The 23043-nt window shown below is 41.4% G+C and overlaps 1 protein-coding gene across 2 annotated transcripts in view; it reads left to right on the top strand.

The window, feature by feature from the left end:
* Positions 1-265: 265 nt before the first annotated feature.
* Positions 266-23043, top strand: part of SLC39A8 (solute carrier family 39 member 8) — a 35570-nt gene continuing 12792 nt past the window's right edge. For both annotated transcript variants that reach the window (XR_012158501.1, XM_073340801.1), the window contains exons 1-4: positions 266-287; positions 916-1328; positions 10564-10732; positions 22008-22177. Coding sequence is in view for 1 of the 2 variants with exons in the window: in XM_073340801.1 (XP_073196902.1) it covers positions 281-287; positions 916-1328; positions 10564-10732; positions 22008-22177 (759 nt within the window). In the remaining variant the exon portion in view is untranslated. The remainder of the gene's footprint in view (positions 288-915; positions 1329-10563; positions 10733-22007; positions 22178-23043) is intronic.

Below are 23043 nucleotides of genomic sequence, written 5' to 3'. Positions count from 1 at the left end.
TGGCTACAAGAGAGTGATCCTATTGGGATCCATACTGCTAAAGGATCCCCGCCCAGCCTAAGAGGAGGAATCCACAGGACCTGGAAGCAAATGAGTACAGGGGACAACGAATGAAATAACAGGGACAGGAGTGCAGTCAAAGGGTCAAAGGAAGGGAACCAGACGGGGACACCGAGCAGAGAACCCCGGACAGCGCCCACCGCTGCTCGAAGGTGTCAAGGGAGCCAGTGGACAGCGCCCAGAGGAATTCTGCCGGGATACCTGAGCAGACAGCCACAGGATGCTAGGTAGTCTGTGGGGCGGCTATGGAAAGAACAGGAGTTATTCTCTAACCCAGCTCACGTAGGCGGCTCTCTGGCTGGGGGAAACAAGAGGCCAAAGCTGTTGGGCTGCACCACGGGTCTTTCACCCCTGAGCCAGTGCCAGGGCCAGAGGAGGAACCCGTGCGGGGCGGTGGAATTGCAGCACGTGCCCCTCCTGGAGCCTTTATCTGGGCAGAGGCAGGGCTGTAAAGGAGGCAGAGAGAGCCGGTGAGGGCGGTGTGGGAGGCGGGATGAGTGACTGGGGGGAGGGGGGGGCACACAGTGTGTGTGACAGAGGGAATGCAAGGCGGAGGGGAGTGGTGGTGGGGGGCTGTGCGTGGGGAGCGAGTTTTTGAAGGCGGCTAAAAATATTCCTCCTCAGAGCGCTTTGGGGGGAAGCGGCTTCCAGGACGCCGCGCGCTCCTGCGGGGTTTGCAGCGGCGCCTCGCCGGGGTCTGGCTCCTTTGGGCGAGAGACCCAGTCCAGGGGTGGGGGTGGGTGCCCGCTGGGGCAGTGGCCGGGGGTGGGGAGGGGATGCTCCGCGCAGGCTGCCCCGGGCTGCGCGCTCGCTCCGCGCTGCCTCATCTCTCCGTCTCTCGTGCTCTCTTGTCAGGCGCGCTGAGGAGCTGCGGGGCTGCAGCATCTCGTCTTCCACCCCGCGGCCGCAGCCGGCCCCTGCCCGCCTCCCGCCGGGGGCCGAGTCGCGGCGGAGGGGGCCGCCGCGAGGGTGTCGGCGAGCAGCTCTCCGCGCTCGCAGCCGGAGCGCCAGGCGGGGCCGAGATGCCCCGGGGGGCGGTGGCGGCCCTGGCGCTGGCCGCTGCCGCGGCCTTCAGCCCGCTGGCCGCCGCTGCGCGGGCCCCGCAGCAGGGCGGCCCCGTGGGGGGCTTCGTGGAGGACGTGCTGAGCCTGTTCGGGGAGAACCGCAGCCTCTCGGCCGCCCAGCTCAGCCACCTGCTGCAGACGCTGGGAGCCGCGGGGGAGCCGGGGGCAGCGCCGCCGGGACAGCACCACCTGCACCATAACGAGGTACTGCGCGCCCGCGGGACGTCTCCGCCTTGGCCACCCCCGGCACAGCCGGGCGGGAGCAAGCCCTGCCGCTGCCGCTGGCACCCGCCGCTGATTTCCCACCCATTTTATTTTCTGTGCGGGGACACACAGGCAGGTACATAACCTCAAACAGGCAGGTGGAAATAAAATAAACCACCAGCCAAATCTGGGTTCTGTCACCAGCATAACGATGCAGTTCTTCTGGTTAGGGGAATTCAAGGCAAGAAAGTTTTAACCGTGCGTGGCAGATGGTACAGATGTCTAGCTAAGTGCTGAAAGACAGGTGAGTAAGATACAGATATAAATACAGAGAAAGGTCGAAATACTGATGTAAGTGTCTAGATGGATTGCTTTGTGATCAACTAATAGACAAGTATCCACAATGTGTACATGTTACATATCACAGGCGTGCATAAGATGCCATCCAAAAGGGTCCATTTAATTTGGAAAATATTTTCTTTTTCTTTTTAATTTTTGTAGTAAGTTAATAAAAACAGACCCTTAAAATCAACCGGTATAGCTACATCTTGCAAACTAATTGCCACAAGGTCTTTCATAGTAGGTGACATTAAGTTTTATTTGTCTGAAGCCCATTGCAGCTGTATTTTCCCAGGCACTGTCTGGTTATATCCTCTGCCTGGGTGTGGGGGGTAGACAGTGCAACAGACCTTGGGTCTATTTGACATTTACTTTGTGCAGTGTACTTACAAAAAGTATTCATACGGTGGAACCAGATTAAAGTGAAACTGTTTATAGTGAAGGACTGAAACCTTGACTATTATCACTGAATTTCTGTACGTAAGTTGTGATATTCTGTATGTAGGATCAAATCCTGAGGTTTCTTACTCAGTCCTGAAGCAGGAAAGTTTCCTGGTAATAGCAGCGGTGCAACAGACAAGTCAATGGGTATTTTTAGGGTCAAATCCTACCAAGCTGAGTAAGCAGAACCTCAGGATTTGGCCTACAGTGAAGTTGTCATGTGAAAAAAAAATTACTTGATTTTAAAAGATCCACTGTGTAGAGATCCTTTTTCAGAATTCTTCATATCTTTTCTTATTACAGGGTGGAACTTAACTGTTTGTTTACATCGAATAATAAATCTGTTAATATTCTGGCTTGATGCCATAGGGATATATGTGGTGATCTGTGAAAATAACTTTTTTTTTTCCCCTCTAGGTCCAGCTATACACAACTCAGATCTTTTCCTCCTTAGACTCAGTATTGCCTTTAAAGTCACCTTAGTTTCAATTTTCTATAAACTTTCACGGTTAATATCTCAGAATAGTATGTTTAATTGAGGTGGTGAAGGGGTATCTCGGGGTTCTTGACAGTCCTCTTGTTATAAAACTGCCACCAAGTTGAAGGTTGGGTTAGAATAACTTTACTGTCTCTGGAGTATAACCCCTCTCTGGATACAGTTGAGCCATCCCTGCCAGGGATGACTTATAAATAAACTTCCGAAGATCAGATCTTTTGCTTATTGTATGTACTTGACTGCGTTAAGTGTGTGTGTATAAAAATTTAAAAAGCCCCAGGTGTATACTTCCTATATCTCCTCATAAAGGCTGCAGTTTATAAAGGGTACAGTTCTGCCATCCTTGCTCATGTTGAGTAGATGCTCACTCTGCAATTAGCCTAATTGAAATCAAGGTAGTACTCATCTTAAGAGGGATAGAATTGGGCCCAAGGTCTTCACTTCTCCCAACCTATTTAAAATGTCTCAAGTTGAACACTGTACCAGTATGCTCGGTATATTTTTAAAGGAAGAAAATGTAAATGTTTCCTGTTAAGTGCACTAAATATAAGTATGCAGTTTTGGTTATGGTTGTGAAAATATTTTTCTTTAAAAAAGAAAAAAGAAGGCCTGGATTCCCCAGTCCTCCAGCCTTTCCCTCTGCAGTCACATGGTACTGCGTACTGGGGAAAAATTTTGTGTTGTCCCTTTTTAAAATATACAAGTGCAGGAGTCTATCATAACTCACGTGAAGCCTAGCTGGAAAGACTTGTGTTGCTTCTACATTCTGTTTGGTGAAAGTCCATTTTAGTAAGAGGAAGCCATGTTGCATAAGTTGGGTTCTGTATTTGATTCAGATGAGAAAATTCTGGACCTACTTCAGAGTGTATTTTTTTGTCTGAGCAGTTACCAGTATCTGTTCTTTGTATAATGGTTCTTCCAATCCAATAGACCTCTCCCCCCCCCCCCCGAGTATATGTGCATTCAGTTGTCTCACACCAGTCTACAGAAGCCTGTTGTCAAGTGTCATCGCACATATATACAGCTCAGATATTTGTCCAAAGTGTGCTGATTGCATGTGTGACTGAAGAACCACTGGATGGCAACTGGCAGAGTATGTTAAGTATCCTCACACCTTCTTGTCAACTGTCTAAATGGACCATTTTGATTATCACTACAAAACTTTTTTTTCCCCCTCTCCTGCTGATAATAGCTCATCTTTATTAATTAGCCTCTCACAGTTTGTATGGCAACTTCCACCTTCTCTGTATGTATATATATATCTTCTTACTATATGTTCCATTCTATGCATCCGATGAAGTGGGCTGTAGCCCACGAAAGCTTATGCTCTAATAAATTTGTTAGTCTCTAAGGTGTCACAAGTACTCCTGTTCTTTTCTGAATGTAACCTTGGCTGTATTTGTTCTGAGTCCCCTACATTCTGTCTTCAATCTCCCCAGCCCCCACAGACGGATTCCTGTTTTTCAGGCTCATCCATTTTAATTACCAGCCCTTCTTTATCTAAATCACCCTGCCTCTGTTTATAAACAAAATATTGACTCCCTGTCCTAGGGGCATAAGCTGGGAGCAGTGCCTCTCCTCTGAAGAACTCACATTCCACACTCAGGCTATGCTGCAGTTAAGAGCTTCATCTGGGGCTAGGATGTGTGCCGCGAGCAAACTTCTAGTATGAAACTCAGGGGGCAGGGGGAGAAGCCCCCCAACCCCCAAAGTGGTGCCCCTGGGGATGTTCAGTTATTAGGGCTTGGCTACACTTACATTTTATAGCGCTCTAACTTGCTGGCTCAGGGGTGTGAAAAATCACCCCCATGAGCGCAGCAAGTCAGATCGCTTTAAAGTGCTAGTGTAAACAGGCTCCCAGCACTGGGAGCTGTGCTCCCAGCACTCGGAGCTAATCCCCTCGTGGAGGTGGAGTACCAGGAGCGCTGGGAGAGCTCTCTCCCAGCGCTCGCATGCGATCCCACTCACACTTCAAAGCGCTGGTGCGGGAGTGCTCCCGCGACAGCGCTTTGCAGTTTCCAGTGTAGCCATGCCCTTAGTCTTCAGAGCTAACAGCTTATGGAAGTGAATGGGGGCAGCTCTCTCTAGAGCTCTTGTTTCAGCCTGTCTGACAGCAGATTCAGAAAGCCAACACTACATTAGGTTCACATATGAAATGTTCTCTTTGCAATCAAAAAGGCTAGAAGCTTAGGCCATTTCCCCCTCAAAGGTGTCTCTTTGTGTTCGCAGAAAAACAGACACATTGCAGATCCAGGATTAGGTAAAACAGGAACATATTTATTCAAGTTTAATACACAGGTGTAGGCTTCCTGCTTACAGTACTTTATAGCGGCCCAGAAGTAACTGCTTTAATTTCAAAGAGGGTATGTGGGAAAGTCACGGAAGGGTCATCCTCTAAGAGAGACATATGCCCTAAAGAATACACACATAGAGACTTTAAAATTCACTTCAATGGAAAATTATTAACCTGCTCTCATTAATGTTGAACTGAGTTGAAAAGAAACATTTTTGATTTGGTTCAACAAACCTCAACAAAAAACTTTGCTTCAGGAATGTCATTATGTTTCAACATTTTAAAAAGTTGATTTGGAACTTTTGTCTTGTGAAAAATGTCAATATACTGACTTTTTAATCCCTGTTTGGAATGGAAACAAAATTTCAAAATATCAGAATTTCCTGAAGAATGAAAATTTTGATTGTTAGCTCAGCTGTAACTTTCATTTCAGTCCTTGCTCTTGGCTGCTCAGTTTGAAAGAACTTGATTTTCAGAGGTGCTGGGTGTGCACATCAGCTACATTAGTTGGAGTTGTGGGTGCTCAGTACCTCTGAAAATTAGGCCAAAGGATTTTCAGTACTCGGCAACTAAGACACCCATAATCAGTAGACACTTTAAAAAAAGTTGGCCTTAATTTTTAAACACAAGAAATGGTAAATTACGCAGAAGCCTCTGGGGCTGCCAGAGGAGTGCTGGAATAGTATTCCACCCCATTCTGACGCACTTTGAGATTTTATAAAATCATATGGCAGGCTACTCAGAATAGTGTGTAGCATGGCTTGGTTATCATGTACCACTCTGGGACAAATCCTGTCATTGCTAGCATAGGTTCAGCAATAGTATAGACAGATAGCAGAGAGGTAGCCATGTTAGTCTGTATCCACAAAAACAATGAGGAGTCCAGTTACACCTTAACAGATTTATTTGGGCATAAGCTTTTTGGGGTAAAAATCCCCACTTCTTCAGATGCATGGAGTGAAAATTACAGGTACAGGCATAAATATACTGGCACATGAAGAGAAGGGAGTTACCTTACAAGTGGAGAACCAGTGTTGACAAGGCTAATTCAATCAGAGGTCAGACAGCCCCCCATCCTGAAGCAAATACTCACCAGCAACTACACACCACACCACAGAAACACTAACTCAGGAACCAATCCCTGTAACAAACCTCGTAGCCTACTCTGTCCCCATATCTATTCTAGCGACACCATCAGAGGACCCAAACCATCAGGGCCTCGTTCACCTGCACATCTACTAATGTGATATATACCATCATGTGCCAGCAATGCCCATCTGCCATGTACATTGGCCAAACTGGACAGTCTCTACGTAAAAGAATAAATGGACACAAATCAGACATCAGGAATGGTAACATACAAAAGCCAACAGAACACTTCAGTCTCCCTGGACACTCAATAACAGCTTTAAAAGTAGCCATTCTTCAACAAAAAAAATTCAAAAGCAGACTTCAAAGAGAAACTGCAGAGCTACAGTTCATTTGCAAACTTAACACCATCAATTTGGGATTGATTAGGGACTGGGAGTTTCTGGCTCACTACAAAAGCAATTTTCCTTCTCTTGGTATTGACACCTCATCATCAATTATTGAGAGTGGACTACATCCACCCTGACTGAATTGGCCTTGTCAGCACTGGCCCTCCACTTGTAAGGTAACTCCCTTCTCTTCATGTGCCAGTATATTTATGCCTGTATCTGTAACTTTCATTCCATGCATCTGAAGAAGTGGGCATTTTTACCCACAGAAGCTTATGCCCAAATAAATCTGTTAGTATAGACAGAGTCCTCAGTAACATGCTTCTAATCGGGTACAGGGTTTTTCAGAAAGTCCAGTTCAATAGATATGGAAATATTGCCTCTTGTCTAAATCTCTTAAATGCAGACATACAAAAAGTGATGTCCAAAGAATATATAACTGAAGCATAATGAAAAGCTATATATTACTGATAAGTACATTTGTAGTGTAGTTTAGAATTCAGGTATGAAACATATATAAGGTCTAGCTTAATCTTAAAAAGAAACCTTCACATAATTATTTGAACCCAAATATGAAGAAAAGAAAAGTTTTGATTAGTAGGTGTAAATGTTTGTTGACAGATACCTCCACCCCGACTTACAATTTCTTTAAATGGTATTCTTTTGATCCCATCTTCAAGACTTGGGCGTTACATTGTCGTTATTTTCAATAGTGGAGAGAGATCTTCAGTCCACTGATAAGGCTACAACATCTTTTTAATGACTTATGGAATGTCACTAGGGCTAAGACATTTGCTCAGCAAGAAGGATTTGGAATCCTTGATAAATTCTTTCATGTTTTCAAAATTATTGCATTTTATTTATGATGTTCCTGCTTGAATTATTTCTAATTACAATAGAACCTCAGAGTTACAAACACCTCAGGAATGGAGGTTGTTTGTAATTCTGAAATGTTTGTAACTCTGAACAAAATGTTATGGTTGTTCTTTCAAAAGTTTACAAGTGAACACTGACTTATGCAGAAGAAAAATGCTTTATTTTTTTAAGAGTTTACATTTAACACAGTACAGTATTTGCTTTTTTTTCCGTTTTGTCTCTGCTGCTGCCTGATTGTGTACTTCTGGTTCCAAATGAGGTGTGTGGTCGACTGGTCAGTTCGTAACTCTGATGTTCATAATTCTGAGGTTCTACTGTACTAAATAATACTACTATTTTGCACTTATATGGCATTATTTCATTCTGTAGTTGTTGTGGTTTGAGCAGAGAATTAAACAAAATTATCTGACAGGAGTAGGGGAATGGTCCTTAATTTATATTTCCTAAAATGCCCCTAAGCTCCCAACACTGAGACATTCTAGGTTGACTATTATGCAGTGTCTTGTATAGAAAGAACACTGGACTTCACCTGTTGTCTCAGGACTCGTCGTTGGTATGTGAAAACTTTTTGTTTCATCTGTATACTCAAGTGAAGAACTCCTTCAGGTATTGGTCATGATAGAAAAATGTGTGAATAAAAAGAAATGATAAATTATTTGTGTACTGTCAAACAATTCATTACACATCTGTGCAACTTAAATCAAGATTTCTGTCTATTAGCTGTACATTGAAAAGAATTCCTGGCTTGACATACTAAAGTAAAATATATGCTTACTAGCACAGGAGCTACTGGCTTGTCCTAAGCTAAGAGGCTAAAGAGGTACTTGTCCTAATGGAATTTTTTTTTTAAAGTAAATGTATTCTGATTTGTTCTGTAACAGTCAATGATATGAAATGGATAAAAACCATTGGATACAACATACTGTAGGACCACTTAGGACCGTCTAATTCAAGTTTATTGAGACCAATAAACTGTTCAGGAAGGACAGGCAGGGCAGAAAAGGTGGGGGAGTTGCATTGTATGTAAGGGAGCAGTATGACTGCTCAGAGCTCAAGTATGAAACTGCAGAAAAACCTGAGAGTCTCTGGATTAAGTTTAGAAGTGTGAGCAACAAGGGTGACGTCGTGGTGCGAGTCTGCTATAGACCACCAGACCAGGAGGTTGAGGTGGACGAGGCTTTCTTCCGGCAACTCACGGAAGTTACTAGATCGCAGGCCCTGGTTCTCATGGGAGACTTCAATCACCCTGATATCTGCTGGGAGAGCAATACAGCGGTGCACAGACAATCCAGAAAGTTTTTGGAAAGTGTAGGGGACAATTTCCTGGTGCAAGTGCTGGAGGAACCAACTAGGGGCAGAGCTCTTCTTGACCTGCTGCTCACAAACCAGGAAGAATTAGTAGGGGAAGCAAAAGTGGATGGGAACCTGGGAGGCAGTGACCATGAGATGGTCGAGTTCAGGATCCTGACACAGGGAAGAAAGGAGAGCGGCAGAATACGGACCCTGGACTTCAGAAAAGCAGACTTTGACTCCCTCAGGGAACTGATGGGCAGAATTCCCTGGGAGAATAACATGAGGGGGAAAGGAGTCCAGGAGAGCTGGCTGTATTTTAAAGAATCCTTATTGAGGTTACAGGGACAAACCATCCCGATGTGTAGAAAGAATAGTAAATATGGCAGGCGACCAGCTTGGCTTCACAGTGAAATCCTTGCAAAGCTTAAACACAAAAAAGAAGCTTACAAGAAGTGGAAGATTGGACAAATGACCAGGGAAGAGTATAAAAATATTGCTCGGGCATGCAGGAGTGAAATCAGGAAGGCCAAATCACACCTGTAGTTGCAGCTAGCAAGAGATGTTAAGAGTAATAAGAAAGGTTTCTTCAGGTATGTTAGCAACAAGAAGAAAGTCAAGGGAAGTGTGGGCCCCTTACTGAATGAGGGAGGCAACCTAGTGACAGAGGATGTGGAAAAAGCTAATGTACTCAATGCTTTTTTTGCCTCTGTCTTCACGAACAAGGTCAGCTCCCAGACTACTGCACTGGGCAGCACAGCATGGGGAGGAGGTGACCAGCCCTGTGTGAAGAAAGAAGTGGTTCGGGACTATTTAGAAAAGCTGGACGAGCACAAGTCCATGGGGCCGGATGCGCTGCATCCGAGAGTGCTAAAGGAGTTGGCGGATGTGATCGCAGAGCCATTGGCCATTATCTCTGAAAACTCATGGCGATTGGGGGAAGTCCTGGACGACTGGAAAAAGGCTAATATAGTGCCCATCTTTAAAAAAGGGAAGAAGGAGGATCCTGGGAACTACAGGCCAGTCAGCCTCACCTCAGTCCCTGGAAAAATCATGGAGCAGGTCCTCAAGGCAATCAATTCTGAAGCACTTAGAGCAGAGGAAAGTGATCAGGAATAGTCAGCATGGATTCACCAAGGGCAAGTCATGCCTGACTAATCTAATTGCCTTCTACGATGAGATAACTGGCTCTGTGGATGAGGGGATAGCAGTGGACGTGTTATTCCTTGACTTTAGCAAAGCTTTTGACATGGTCTCCCACAGTATTCTTGCCAGCAAGTTAAAGAAGTATGGGCTGGATGAATGGACTATAAGTTGGATAGAAAGTTGGCTAGATTGTCAGGCTCAGTGTTACCTAGGGAGGTGGTGGAATCTCCTTCCTTAGAAGTTTTTAAGGTCCGGCTTGACAAAGCGCTGGCCGGGATGATTTAGTTGGGGACTGGTCCTGCTTTGAGCAGGGGGTTGGACTAGATGACCTCCTGAGGTCCCTTCCAACCCTGATAGTCTATGATTCTATGATTCAATAAAACAGCATGTGGTTGAAATATTTATTTACGTGAGTAACAGTTGCTGCAGTAACTATCATTTGTTGATATTTTGTCATTGAGATTTTAATGGTATCCTAAATATTTTTAGATTTAATTATTTAGTTGTTAGACTAGTTTTATATACTGTGAGCCAGTGTTTTCAATGTTATTTTAAGCTATGAGCTAACTGGTCATAAATACACAGAAGTCAAGATTTTCAAAAGCACCTAAGTTAATTAGAAACAAGTTCCATTGATTTCTAATGTGAATTATGTTCCCAAATCACTTCGGTGACTTGGCCAATGAATTCTGGGAGGGATTTTCAATCATGGTGTTTTCATGCACAAATTCGGAATGTGCAAAGTATGCTACTTGGAAAATCCTGCCCTGTATTTTCACTGCATAACACTAGTGTTTTTAGTGTAGCAGTTATTTCTCTCATCTGTCACCCCTTAATTTCATGTCAGCTTAATAATCTTTATTTTTTTTTTTTCAGTGCATGTCTGCTGAGGACATCTTTTCACTTCATGGATTGCCGAACAACAGCCGGATAACAAATTCCAGCTTCTCCGCAATATGTCCAGCTGTCTTACAACAGCTGATTTTTCACCCTTGTGATAATTCGTCAAAGCACAAGAACAAATCTAAACCGTCTTCTTCAGAAGGTAGATAATATCCTTTCATTCATAATGGAACAGGAGTAGGACTTGCTGAGATGAATTGTGTCCATTTGTTTCCACTTAATTTATGGATACATTCAGAGGAAACTGCAAGAAATCCTCCCGTAGGCAGTTATGAAATAACCTGCACATAGAGGGAAGTTTCTTTCTAATAATCTCTGTTAGAGAGTGGCTTATGCACAGAAGCATAAGAGCCATTTCACTTATAATTACTCTCTGAAACAGAAGATGGCCTTGGTGATTGCAGGGAGAAATTGTACTTTACAGGGGTGAATATTAATGTGTTGCATTTTAGATGGGCAGCTACCATTAAGATTTACAGGAGTCGTAAATTTGAATTGTCATTTACAGATACCGGTCAGGGAAACAAAGTTATTCTGGGGGAGTCAGTGGGTATCCTGCCCAGGGAAATTTTCCATATCTTTCCCATTCCTGCTTTTGTTCCTTCTTCCATGCTTCCCACTGTGCCTGGAACGTCTCCTCAAACCTGTTCTTAAATCCCTCTTTTTCTGATTCTGAAATGAATAATTATAATACATTGAAATGCAAGGGGGAAGGAAAATAAGTGCAAAACCAGCTGTCGTAAGGGAATCAACTGTGGCCCCTGATCCTGACATAGCAAAATCAATGTGATTTTTTCCGGAATACTTAAGGGCTTCTCTTTAAAAAGGGCTGAGCACCTGCAATTCTACATCAGTGAGCAGGAGCTCTTGGTGCTCAGTAGTTTTGAAAAGCAGGCTCTCAGTGTCTGCAGAATTGAGGCCGAGATGTGTAAATGTCTTACTGAGTAAGGGTGTGATCTTCGTGTTATCCTTATCTTTCCTCTTCCCTTCCTCCTCCTTTTGTGTCTGTTGATAACCCTCATTGTTGAATTCAGACTGTAAGGTCTTCAGGGTGAGAGCCTATTTCCTGTTTTGTGAGGCACCTAGCACACTTTTAATCTCTTAAAAATAACAAACAACAGTAATAGAGAGAGAAGCCAGCACGTTTTCACAGTAGTTTCTGTGGCAGCTCCTATGTTGCACTTCTATAGCCAATGAGGGGATTTGAAGACAGTTTGGGGGCAACATAGATGTGTGTGTGGGGGAAGAAAATTCCATCTTCTCTTAAGCAACCAATGAACTTACAACTAGTCCTAGGCATTACCATGGTGTTCGTGCAAAAGAATGTGTAGTGCTGTGCAGTAATTTGTTGTTCTTGTAGGCTTTTGTGCTGTGCTGAACGCTAATATCACTGCTAATGGTAATTTTGATGGTATTAGTAGCTATTTAATAAACAGAATTTAGAATGAGAGGGTTTTCCCAATAAAATCATCATAATTTATGAGTCCAAGGCAGAGGCAGGTATGCTGTTAACCACAGAGCTCATTGTTAGTTTCTTTCTTTGGCTCAGATTGCTTGTGAGTTGAAACAAAAAAACAAACCAACAAAGGTCAATCCTTTTAAAGTTGGGAGCCTAAATCCATATGAAAGCATCTAAATGAATTTTCTATTTTTCAGTGGTGCTGATCACCAACAATTCCCGTTACTCTTGTGACCTCTTAAAATCAGGCCACTTATTTTGGTGCTTAAGTGCAGATGTAGGCACCCAAGTTTGAAAGAGTTTACAAAGTGTCCATACTTGGCTTAGATGAGGTCCACACTGACAACTTTCAAGGAGTCCCAAGTCTGGACCTAATTTATATGAGGTAGAACTGATAGCAGCCTTAATGTAGGAAGCTGCATGTCCCAACATGCATGCTGGTCTTCTTGGATCAAGATGGAGCATTTCATGCTGAGACCAGCAGATTCTATGTGCCATGCCTCCATATTAAACCTGAGGTCAATTATGAGAGACATATAACAATGGGAGTTTTATTTGGCCCCCGGGCCACGCTTTTAGCTAATCCTGGTATATGGATCATATTACTGTTCGTTTCTACGTTTAAAAGACAGGGTAGAGGAGCCCCAACTTTTTTGTTCTTGTTCTATTTCTTATTTTGTAACTCTGTTACCATTGGGTGTAACAGCCATTACTCTTACCCAATAGAATGCTGCCCATTTTATGAGATGTTTTCATTTGAGTGGCCCTTTAAGGGAGAACCTTTCCTTTACTTGTCTTCTTAAAATCATGTGAACTAACCATATGAGTTCAATTCTTTCTTCAGACTGCTGTGGCTCGCCATCTTAAAAGCTGCTATTATTCAATGCTGTCTATTAAAACATGGTAGGAACTTCTGTGCAGAAGAACCTGCAAATTTCATGGTGGGAGAATTCAAAAAGACTTTTCCATAAGTCTTTGCTAGATTTCAGTCTCTTCTTTCTACCTTTGTAAATATATTTGATCACTTTTCTATTTTTTTTTTTATACCTATGGCTCACACTGACAGTGTTCCTTTGGGTTCTGTTGCTGACTTTCATCTTACTCTTTTCATTTATTTTTCTTACTGCATGAAATAGTGAACAATAATGCAATGGGGTTTTTTGTGCCCCCTTAACCCCTGCTCATCTGTCTACACCGAAAACTAATTGCTTTAGAAAGAACATTTACTTTTGCAGATCTTCACCCATTTTCAGTTTTTCATTACCTTTTGCACAAAATTCTGCATATTGTTTTTTCCTGAAATTCATCAGTTTTTTTTTTCCAGCCGTTCTTTTGTAAACCCCATATCAAGTCTGATCTGGCATTCCTCGCATACCCAAAACATCCAGTGAGCTCAGTAGTGGCTCTGAGCGTGCAAGGAACGCTGGATCAGGCCAATGATAGTGTTTATCAATAGGCCCATAACAGTATCTATTAATGTTGTTAATATATACTATTAAATATATGTAATTCTGAATTACAGGTGCTTTGTTGGGGTGCTATAACAGAAAATAAATAAAATGAACATTGACTAATGCTGCTTAGGAATTCATTAAATCCACAATCTCCATTTGCCATGACTTCTTGTCTTGTTTTGTTAATTGCATTATAACTAAGTTTAATTTTTCATATGGAAAGGATTTTAATTATTTTAACACTTATTTAAAAAGTAAACCCATTGCATCTTATAATCCTTGATTGTGAGCACTGTGAGGCTGCAACTTTCTTTGTGATATTTTTCGTACTACGATGAGCATAATGGGGCCCTGGTCAGGTCTTCAAGGTGCTACCATAATATAAATAATAATAAACACACACAAAGCTGGAGCAAAGAATAGTTCAACAAAATAATATACATAAAATAGTGAAATAATAACCAAATAATTTTTTCTCCTACCGTGACCAAGGGCAGAGGTAGATGTAAATATTTAGTCAAAGTTATACTAGATTTTCTATTTGTCAGAGCCTGAGGACAGGCTTTTTTCTGTACTTGGAAAATGTTGCCTCTCTTTCTGGCTGTTAGACAATGTTACTGAACTGCATTATTTAATAATAATACTTATTAATAAAAACTATATGCCATACACAGTAGGATCTCCGATATCCTGATAAGAGCCAAATAAGTATCTAGACAGAGAGTAGAGGAAGTATATTATTTTTCTGTGTGTGTTAAGTAGCCTGTACATTTAAAGTTTGACCCATAATTGACCTCCTATGCTGTTGTAACCATCTCGCTCCTTTTTTTTTTTTTTTTTTGACTCTGCCAACTCATCAACAGTGTCCAGTGACAAGATAAGAGAGGCAGCCTGCCCCATGAGAACTACAGAAAATCTTCAGGGGCCTCCTACCCTACCCTGTATTGCAGGGGCCTGAAATAAAGAACATTTTAGAAGCCCAAATATTTTTTAAATTCCAAAATTCATTACAAAATCTGTAACTCAGTAATTACTAAGAATAAAAATGCTGCTTCAGAGACAGAAAATGCTAAAAGGCAGCATGTAACAGATATCTATTTTCCATGTGGGTTGCAAGCTTAATAAATAGTACTGCACATAAAGCTATTTGATAATACACTATGGGCAAAATCATGTTCTTGCCTCTTTGAGGAGTAATGTGGGGAGAGCTGCAGACCTGCAGCAGCCAACTGGTGATGGTCTGAGGCATTCTGCCTGTCCAAGGCAAACATAAAGCATCATATGCAGCCCGCTCAGTTGCTTCTTCAGAGCAGATCTGCACACTCTGCACCAGCTGATAACCACAGATAACCATTTGCCTTTTCAGATATGCAGAGTGTCCATTAAATACATTCCTAGAATCTGCTTGTTTGAGGGAGAAGAGTCCCTTCTTAACTTACTAAAGTCAGGTGGCGAAGTATAAAAGAGCTAAGGTCCTAAGATTTTTGTTGCTGTCTTCCCTAGCTCAGTGGTTCTTAGCCTGTGGTCCACAGACCCCGGGAGGCCGCAAAATATGGCTAAGATTTCCAAAGGGGTCCCCACCAGCATTTGAAAATTTTTAGGGGTACGCAAATGAAAAAAGCTTGAGAATCACTGCTCTCGCTGACTGGTTGGATCATGTTTTCAGGCAGGGAGCTCAGGATATTCTAGCTGCTGCCCTTTATCTCCCATAATGCCAAAGAGAAGGTTGCAGCTTACAGATGGCATAAACTTCTCTCCTTGACTGACTTCAGTAATACATTGGTTAGCCATGGAGGGAGCCAGGCCTACAGAAAATTTAAAAAATGGTGACTGGAAAAAGGCCTAATCCTATCCAGGCTGCCACCCACAATCACATAGGACAGAGTCAGAACAACTCATACACTGTTACTATAACTGGAGTGTTGAAGGACCTGAGAATTGGGAGTTAGCGCATGGGGGAGAGATTATTGTGTGAATTCTCCACGTTTGCTTTCCACAGAATGCTGAAGTTTGGTGCTGTAGGGCTGTTTGTTTGGGGGCTCTCCTGACAGACTGACTTCCTCTATATAGGATGGCCTGCGATAGTATAAAACCGAAACTGGCAATTTTCCAGGGCTTGAGTAGCATAAAAGGCCAAAGATAGTTTAAGCTGGATCAAGTTCTAGTAATAAGTATACTTTTACATATATGGCTCTGTAAAATACAATGAAAACAAAATATTTTCAGCAGTGTTGCTAAATCTTGCAATTTTATCATGAGTTTTGTAGTAATTGGTATTCTTCTTGAAACACCAGTTCTTGGTATCAGGTAATTATGTGAGGAAACTCAGCTTTCTTTCTTTCTTTCTTTCTTTCTTTCTTTCTTTCTTTCTTTCTTTCTTTCTTTCTTTCTTTTTCTTTCCCTCCCTCCCTCCCTCCCTCTTTCGTAAGTTTCTAGCTCTCATGGTTGTAGAGAAAAACTTGAAAATGTTACCCAAGTGAACCCTAAACATCCAGATAACAAAAAGCCAATAAAAACACCTAATTTTTTATTTTTAAATTTTATGGTTTTTTCAGCTTCTCATGAATCTTTGGGGTTGGCAGTATTTCTTATGTTCATGCTGCTTTTATTAAATCAGTGATGGATGTAATTTGGACACCTGTATTAAGTTTCCTAACAAAAAACAATTAACTATCCATTGAACGCTCACCTTGTTTGAGCAGAGCAGACATAAGATATCAAATAAATAAAATAATAAAAAAATACTTCATTCCAGTATCAAAGGATTTAGGCCATAGAAATGTGGGCCCAGAATTAAAAAAAGGTCATCCCCCATCTCGTTAAATTATAGAGAAAAGGTAGGCGAGGTAATAGCTTTTATTGGACAAACTTCTGTTTTTGAAAGAGACAAGATTTTGAGCTCTTCCTCTGGGAAACTAACTCCGAGTGTCACAGCTAAATACAAAGTGGAGCAGACTGTCTAGCATAAATAATTAACGCATTTCAAGGGACCATCTCACCAACAGAGGTTAGTGCAAAAAAATATTACCTCGTCCACCTTCTCTCTAATACCCTGGGACCAACACAGCTACAACGACAACATTCAGAGTGGCAGCCGTGTGAGTCTGTATTCGCAAAAAGAAAAGGAGGACTTGTGGCACCTGAGAGACTAACCAATTTATTTGAGCATGAGCTTTCGTGAGCTACAGCTCACTTCATCGGACGCATTCAGTGGAAAATACAATGGGGAAATTTATATACATAGAGAACATGAAACAATGGGTGTTACCATACACACTGTACCAAGAGTGATTACTTAAGGTGAGCTATTACCAGCAGGAGAGCGGAGGTGGAGGGTGAGGGTGGGGAGGAAAAACTCTTTTATAGTGATAATCAAGGTGGGCCATTTCCAGCAGTTGACAAGAACATCTGAGAAACAGTGAGGGGTGGGGGGTGGGGAATAAACATGGGGAAATCGTTTTACTTTGTGTAATGACCCATCCACTCCCAGTCTCTATTCAAGCCTAAGTTAATTGTATCCAGTTTGCAAATTAATTCCAATTCAGCAGTCTCTCGTTGGAGTCTGTTTTTGAAGTTTTTTTCTTGAAGAATTGCCACTTTCAGGTCTGTAATCGAGTGACCAAAGAGAGTGAAGTGTTCTCCAACTGTGATATATGCCATCATGTGCCAGCAATGCCCCTCTGCGATGTACGTTGGTCAAACTGGACAGTCTCTACGTAAAAGAATAAATGGACACAAATCAGACGTCAAGAATTATAACATTCAAAAACCAGCTGGAGAACACTTCAATCTCTTTGGTCACTCGATTACAGACCTAAAAGTTGCAATTCTTCAACAAAAAAACTTCAAAAACAGACTCCAGCAAGAGACTGCTGAATTGGAATTAATTTGCAAACTGGATACAATTAACTTAGGCTTGAATAGAGACTGGGAGTGGATGGGTCATTACACAAAGTAAAACTATTTCCCCATGTTTATTCCCCACCCCCCACCCCCACTGTTCCTCAGACATTCTTGTCAACTGCTGGAAATGGCCCACCTTGATTATCACTACAAAAGGTTTTCCCTCCCCACCCCCACCCCTGCTCTCCTGCTGGTAATAGCTCACCTTAAGTAATCACTCTTGGTACAGTGTGTATGGTAACACCCATTGTTTCATGTTCTCTATGTATATAAATCTCCCCACTGTATTTTCCACTGAATGCATCCAATGAAGTGAGCTGTAGCTCACGAAAGCTTATGCTCAAATAAATTTGTTAGTCTCTAAGGTGCCACAAGTACTCCTTTTCTTTTAACAACGACATTGTATACACCAATATATTCTGTTATTCTGAGAGAGTGCGAGTGCTATTATGAATGCATAATCATTCTTACTAGAGAATCTTCCACAGTCAGCACATTTCTAGCAATCTGGCATTAACCTAATTTTCTTACCATATTTTCTGACCTCAGTTTTTCTGCTATCTTTCTACATTGACCTGTAGATATTAACATGTATCCTGTTTTTTGCTGTCAAAATGGATAGTATTAAATTAAAAACAATCATAATTTTAAAATGCTTGTCCTAATTTAATGTATCTTGATTGTATCCAGTTTTAGTGTTCGTGACCCAGTTTCTTTGAGATCTGAAAATAGGTTTTAATTAATTTTTTTAAAATCTGCTTTAAAATATTTGCAGTGCACAGGATAATAAAGAGGAGTAGACAATATACAAAATTAAAAGGCACAGTTTTATGATGATTCTAAATGGTAAAAGCAAAAGTTGTATGGATTGTTGTAACTACAGAACCCAAATGTTTTTGTTTATTTTTAGTACAGATAAAAATCAAAGCTTTCGTTAATATTGATTTAGGCTTTTAAATTGTTTGCACAAGGTTTCACTTTCCTCTCATAACATCATGTACATTCCTTTCCATATGAAAATCCGGACACTGACACCACCAGGCAAAGTAAACTAAATTCAGCCTGGTGCAACTCTATTGCAGTGAGGGATTTGGCTCTGTATTAGGACTGACCATTAATCACAGTTAACTCAAGCGATTAACTCAAAACAAATTAAATCAATTCAAAATATAAATTGCAATTAATCACAGTTTTAATTGCACTGTTAATAGAATCCCGATTTAAATTTATTATAAATATTTTGGATGTTTCTCTATATTTTCAAAAATTGATTTAAATTACAAAACAGAATACAAAGTGTACACTGCTCACTTTATATTATTACTTTTGATTACAAATATTTGCACTGTAAAAAAGATAAAAGAAATAGTATTTTTCAATTCACTTCATACAAGTACAGTAGTACAATCTTTTTATTGTGAAAGTGCAACTTACAAATGTAGAATTTTTTTTTACATAGTTGTACTCAAAACCAAAACAATGTAAAACTTCAGAGCCTGCACGTCCACTCAGTCCTACTTCTTGTTCAGCCAATCGCTAAGACAAACAAGTTTGTTTACATTTATGGGAGATAATGCTGCCCACTTCTTATTTGCAATGTCACCTGAAAGTGAGAACAGGTGTTCGCATGGCACTGTTGTAGCCAGCACTGCAAGGTATTTACGTGTCACATATGCTCAACGTTCGTATGCCCTTTCATGCTTTGACTTGTAGATTGGACTATCTTTTTTACAGTGCAAATATTTGTAATAAAAAATAATATAAAGGGAGCACTGTACATTTTTTATTCTGTATTGTAATTGAAATCAGTATATTTGAAAATGTAGAAAAACACCCAAAATATTTATAATAAATTTAAATCGGTTTTCAGTTATTGTTTAATGGTGCAATTTAAACTGTGATTAATTGCGATAAATTTATTTGATAGTTTGACAGCCCTACTCCGTATGTTTGTTGTCATGTAAGAGAAAAAAATCAGGCAACCTTGGGCACATGGCCTCTCAGAGTAATCTGCTGGCGGGCTGCGAGATATTTTGTTTACGTTGACCGTCCGCAGGCACGGCCCCCTAAAGCTCCCAGTGGCTGTGGTTCACTGTTCCCGGCCAATGGGAGCTGTGGGAAGCGGTGGCCAGTATGTCCCAGTGGATTACCCTGATGGGCTGCGTGCCGAAGGTTGCTGACCCTTGGCCTATGCTAAGTCATCTTTGCACCACTCCAGCAGTGCAAAGAGGAGCTTAAAGCAACTTTTATACTGTACAGTTTTCTGGATTATCCTGCTGCTCTCATATGTTCCAACATAATGTTGACTGTGATTATTGTTTGTGGATGATTTTACGGTAGAATTAGAAGTTTGTATGGAAAACTGATTGTGGTTATACCACAGAATTTCTTTAAAGGTGAGGTAAGAGGCAAGTTGGTGTACAGGCAAAACTTTTTGATACTCCTGGACAATAAACCTCAATCTTGACAATTTCACATTGCTTATAACAAAATCTACAGATTCTGGAACATTCATGGCATTGCATTTTGTCACCTGAAATTATGCTCATGGTGCATGGGACCGAGCTTTTCCAAGCCTGATTCTACCCTTATCTCTCTTTAAAAGAAGAGGCTCTTCTCATTTGACTCATACACAATTTTTGCATTATTCAGGAGTCTAGTACTACTTTCTGAACTATTTGAAGTTCTCTCTCTGTGTCTGTCACTAATGATCCATCTTCTTTTCCACCTGCTAGTGCCATTTTCTCACTGATACAGAAAGTCTGAGATTTGTTTGGCTTTTCACCTATTCATTTTCATGTGAGTTGTTGCACTTCTGCTTAGAGAGCCCCATTAGCATTCAGCTACATAGCACTGAGGGTGTCAGAGAAGCAGAATCTCTGCCAGAAAAATCCCTTCCCACAAAATAGCTGATGGGAGGGAGCGGAGTCCACCTGAAAATATCTCACCTCTTTCTGAATGCACAGATGCCTCTCCACACAAACACTGCATGTTAGAGACCTCAGTGGGTTTCAGGACTGGCATCAGGCCAGAGACTCATACTGTGGAGACAGCCGCTAAATGAGGTACTATCTCCTGTTGCTCAGGGGTGTTAGCTCATGGCCATAAGTGTCCTGCGCTGTTGTAGAGGAAAAGAAACGGGCTGGCTCTCTGCATGAATTCCTCAGAGATTCACAGATTTCTTCCATTCTGTAAGTCAAATTGCCTTTCAGGAGGGAATAATGCATTGAAAGCTTCACACCATGAACCACACGGTGTTTTCCATGTAAATTTCCCTTGTGTGGGTGTATTCTTATGGCATGGGTTTATAGGGCCAAAGTGCTTCACACACAGACAAGATGTTAGTATTTGATTAAACCTATTTTAGGAGTAGTTTAAACCTTCTCTGTGCAAATATGCTATTCACTGAAACTTGCTCCCATTATACAAGGACTTAGCACAAGATTATTTTTGTAAATTATAAATATTTAATATTTTCAGGGCCAGATTCCCAAGATGGTGTAAATTAGCATAGCTCGTTAATTTAAACAAATAATACTGATTTACCCCAGCTGAGAATCTGCACCTTCCTTGATTTATTTCATTATTACAACATTGGATGTCCACAGAGAATGGCATCTAACACAGAGACATGGTTACCCACAAGAAATTAAAAAGAAAAAATTGTCTAGCCCACTCTCCCTCATGGTCCTGTTCCATTCTCTGTCTGTGGTGGGTAGGAGAGAGAGATACAAATGTGCATACATTTGCTCCATTCTGAGATATTTAGATACCACTTCCAGGTAGGACTTGACAGGCAGAAGCCATTTTAGAGAAGCTTACTGTATTCCCCCCATAGAGGTACTTGGGAGAGTCAAGGGAAGAAGGGAGCTGCAAGGGAGGGAAGGGAGCCACTACTGGGGATTTCACAAATCTTTCCTTCAAAGGGAAAGGATTAGGGGATAAAAAGAGTCAAGCGGTGCAGCCCTCCAATGCTAGAGATCTGTGAGGAAGGGAACTACAAGTGTTCTGGCTGTTTCTCAGCTCTCCAATGGCAAATTATATTCAAATGTAGCCATAGTGGCTAACAAGATAGTCTTATTCTTATGTCATGACTATACTGGCGTCTGGTTTAGCTTTTAAAGCATTAGTCCCAGATTAAATATAGCAGGGCTAGATTCTCTGTTTACTTCAGAGTAAGCTGATTTGTATCAGCTGACAATCTGACCCACCGAATCCTGGACTTCAGACCCCAGTGTGTTTTCAATCCTTGATGTGACTGGTTCCAGACAGGAACTAATCAGTTCCAGCGTTTTGGTTTTCTTGTTTTTGTGGGTTCAGGTCAGCTCCTTTAAAGTTACACTGTACTTTTTCAAAAAGAACAGGAGGCCTTGTGGCACCTTAGAGACTAACAAATTTATTTGAGCATAAGTTTTCATGAGCTACAGCTCATTTCATCAGATGCATTTTTTTGATTTCTCTACTTGTAAGTTCTAACATCAACTGCAGGTCAAAAATGATTTGTGAATGGTTTTTTTTATACTCATGTCAATTCATCTGTTAAAAATACATTGTATATGATATTAAAAAACTTGATATTTCTGCTGTGCTCTCATTCACAGTTTGGGGGTTTGGGTTCCTTTCCGTGAGTATCATTAACCTGGCATCACTCCTTGGATTTGTTTTAACTCCTCTCTTGAAGAAGCCATATTTCCCCAAGATTTTAACCTATTTTGTGGGCTTGGCCATTGGGACCCTCTTTTCCAATGCTATTTTCCAGCTAATTCCAGAGGTAAGGAAGGGTATTCATTCTCTGGCTTGGCACTTACCCATTTCCAAAGTGTTGTCATTTTTGAAGTGCACTATAGCATGGGTCCTCAACATTTGGGTCGCGACCCCTAGGGGAATTGTGAACACATTTCAGGGGGGTCTGACTACCATCTGTCTTCACGGCTAGATGGGTGGGGAACGCCCCTACTTTATTGTAACATGAGGACGTGTCCTGGAAGAGATTGAGGACCACTGTACTATACTATGCTTCCATCACTGGAGAAAGGGGGAAATACATTAGACCAAAGTTATACTTTCTGTAATTCTGAAGTTAACAAAATTACAACAGCGATCAATTTGTTCCAGGTTCTGTATTGTATTGTGGCTATATTGGTAGAAGGCTTAGGAATGTCTGTTGTAGTTCACGGTGTAGTAATATTGTTGCAAGAAGTAACAATAATGGAATCTTGTCTTACAAACTGTTGTTAATGCAATCAGTCCCACAGACAGTAATGGGTCTACTCAAGTTGGTAAGCGTTTGCAGGCTCAGACCCAATAGGTATCCCCCAGGAAAACAGGCAGCTTTTACTGTCACTTATCAAAGTGCTTGCAGTTCTTATTTCAGTTCATTGAATAAATATTAGTGGAAAGTTAATCTGCATCAGGGGATTTTATATAATAGTTTAAAAAATGCAGGGTCAACCATTGGGTTTTTAAAATATGGGACCTAAATTTTCCAGTAGGTATTTTGCTGACAGTACAGATACTTTTGTGTTTGCCTGGTTTAGATATCTAAGTGCATATGCCAGCACAGTAAATTTTGTGCATCTAAATCGGGCACATGGAAAAGTTCATATGCACTTAGGCCCAAAGTCTGAGTTTCACTCC

Source organism: Lepidochelys kempii, chromosome 4 (assembly GCF_965140265.1).
Source record: "Lepidochelys kempii isolate rLepKem1 chromosome 4, rLepKem1.hap2, whole genome shotgun sequence".
NCBI lineage: Eukaryota > Metazoa > Chordata > Testudines > Cheloniidae > Lepidochelys > Lepidochelys kempii.
Note: the sequence above shows the minus strand (reverse complement) of the source record. Positions and strands in the feature narration are given on the sequence as shown.